Here is a 731-nt window from a genome sequence, read left to right as displayed (position 1 = left end):
TAGAGTGACTGCTCTAGACACCCTTTAACTCGAACATAAAACTATGATTCTAGCCTTTCAACTTCTTTGTTTCTCCCTTTATTTGAGGCTACCTGTTTGCAGAAGTCTTATTGTAATTTCATATAATCCTTAAAAACATGCCTTCTTAATTCACTCCCCAATTAGTTGCTACCAACAAATTATAATAGGAAAATAGCCCAACGTACCAAGAGGCTCTTAACATTCTTTATTTCAAGCTGACTCTCACTGAAAACTTCATCAGCTCCAAGTCTTTTGAGTTTTTCTTTTGATTCATCAGACCCTGCCCTACAATAAATACAGCAAAAGATAGTAATAACAGTAGGACTCTTTAAAGATTGCCTTAAATGAAAGACAAACTATGAATAAATTTGAACAATAGTGATTTTAAATATAAAATATAGATTCCCACAAGTTTAAAATGGAGCAACAACTAGTTCAGCCTCAGCACCTATCACGAATAATATTTATGCTATGGATGCCGCGAATCCGAGCAAGCTGTATGACACATTGTCCAACTATGCTTGTCGCTCCATTTTGAACAATCGAGTCTCCTATCAAAAACCTAGAATTGATTATGAATTAATTGATAAAAAGGAAGGAAATATCAAACTTTCTGCAATAACCAAACCTGCTTTTAAAGAGACAAAGTCCTCCAGCATCCTCAGAGCAGTCAAGGGATTAACAGTAACGGTAGCAGCATATTCCATGGG

At 35.6% G+C, this 731-nt stretch overlaps 1 protein-coding gene across 1 annotated transcript; it reads right to left on the bottom strand.

Moving 5' to 3' along the window:
- Window positions 1-34: 34 nt before the first annotated feature.
- Window positions 35-725, bottom strand: LOC111787089 (enoyl-[acyl-carrier-protein] reductase, mitochondrial-like). Its single transcript, XM_023667234.1, has 3 exons — window positions 650-725; window positions 470-572; window positions 35-306 (listed from the first exon to the last, which is right to left on the bottom strand). The coding sequence occupies exons 1-3, from the start codon at window positions 678-680 to the stop codon at window positions 180-182; spliced, it is 261 nt and encodes an 86-aa protein (XP_023523002.1). The 5' UTR covers window positions 681-725; the 3' UTR covers window positions 35-179.
- Window positions 726-731: the final 6 nt, after the last annotated feature.

Source organism: Cucurbita pepo, unplaced genomic scaffold (assembly GCF_002806865.2).
Source record: "Cucurbita pepo subsp. pepo cultivar mu-cu-16 unplaced genomic scaffold, ASM280686v2 Cp4.1_scaffold005012, whole genome shotgun sequence".
NCBI lineage: Eukaryota > Viridiplantae > Streptophyta > Magnoliopsida > Cucurbitales > Cucurbitaceae > Cucurbita > Cucurbita pepo.
This window is presented reverse-complemented; position numbering and strand designations above follow the sequence as displayed.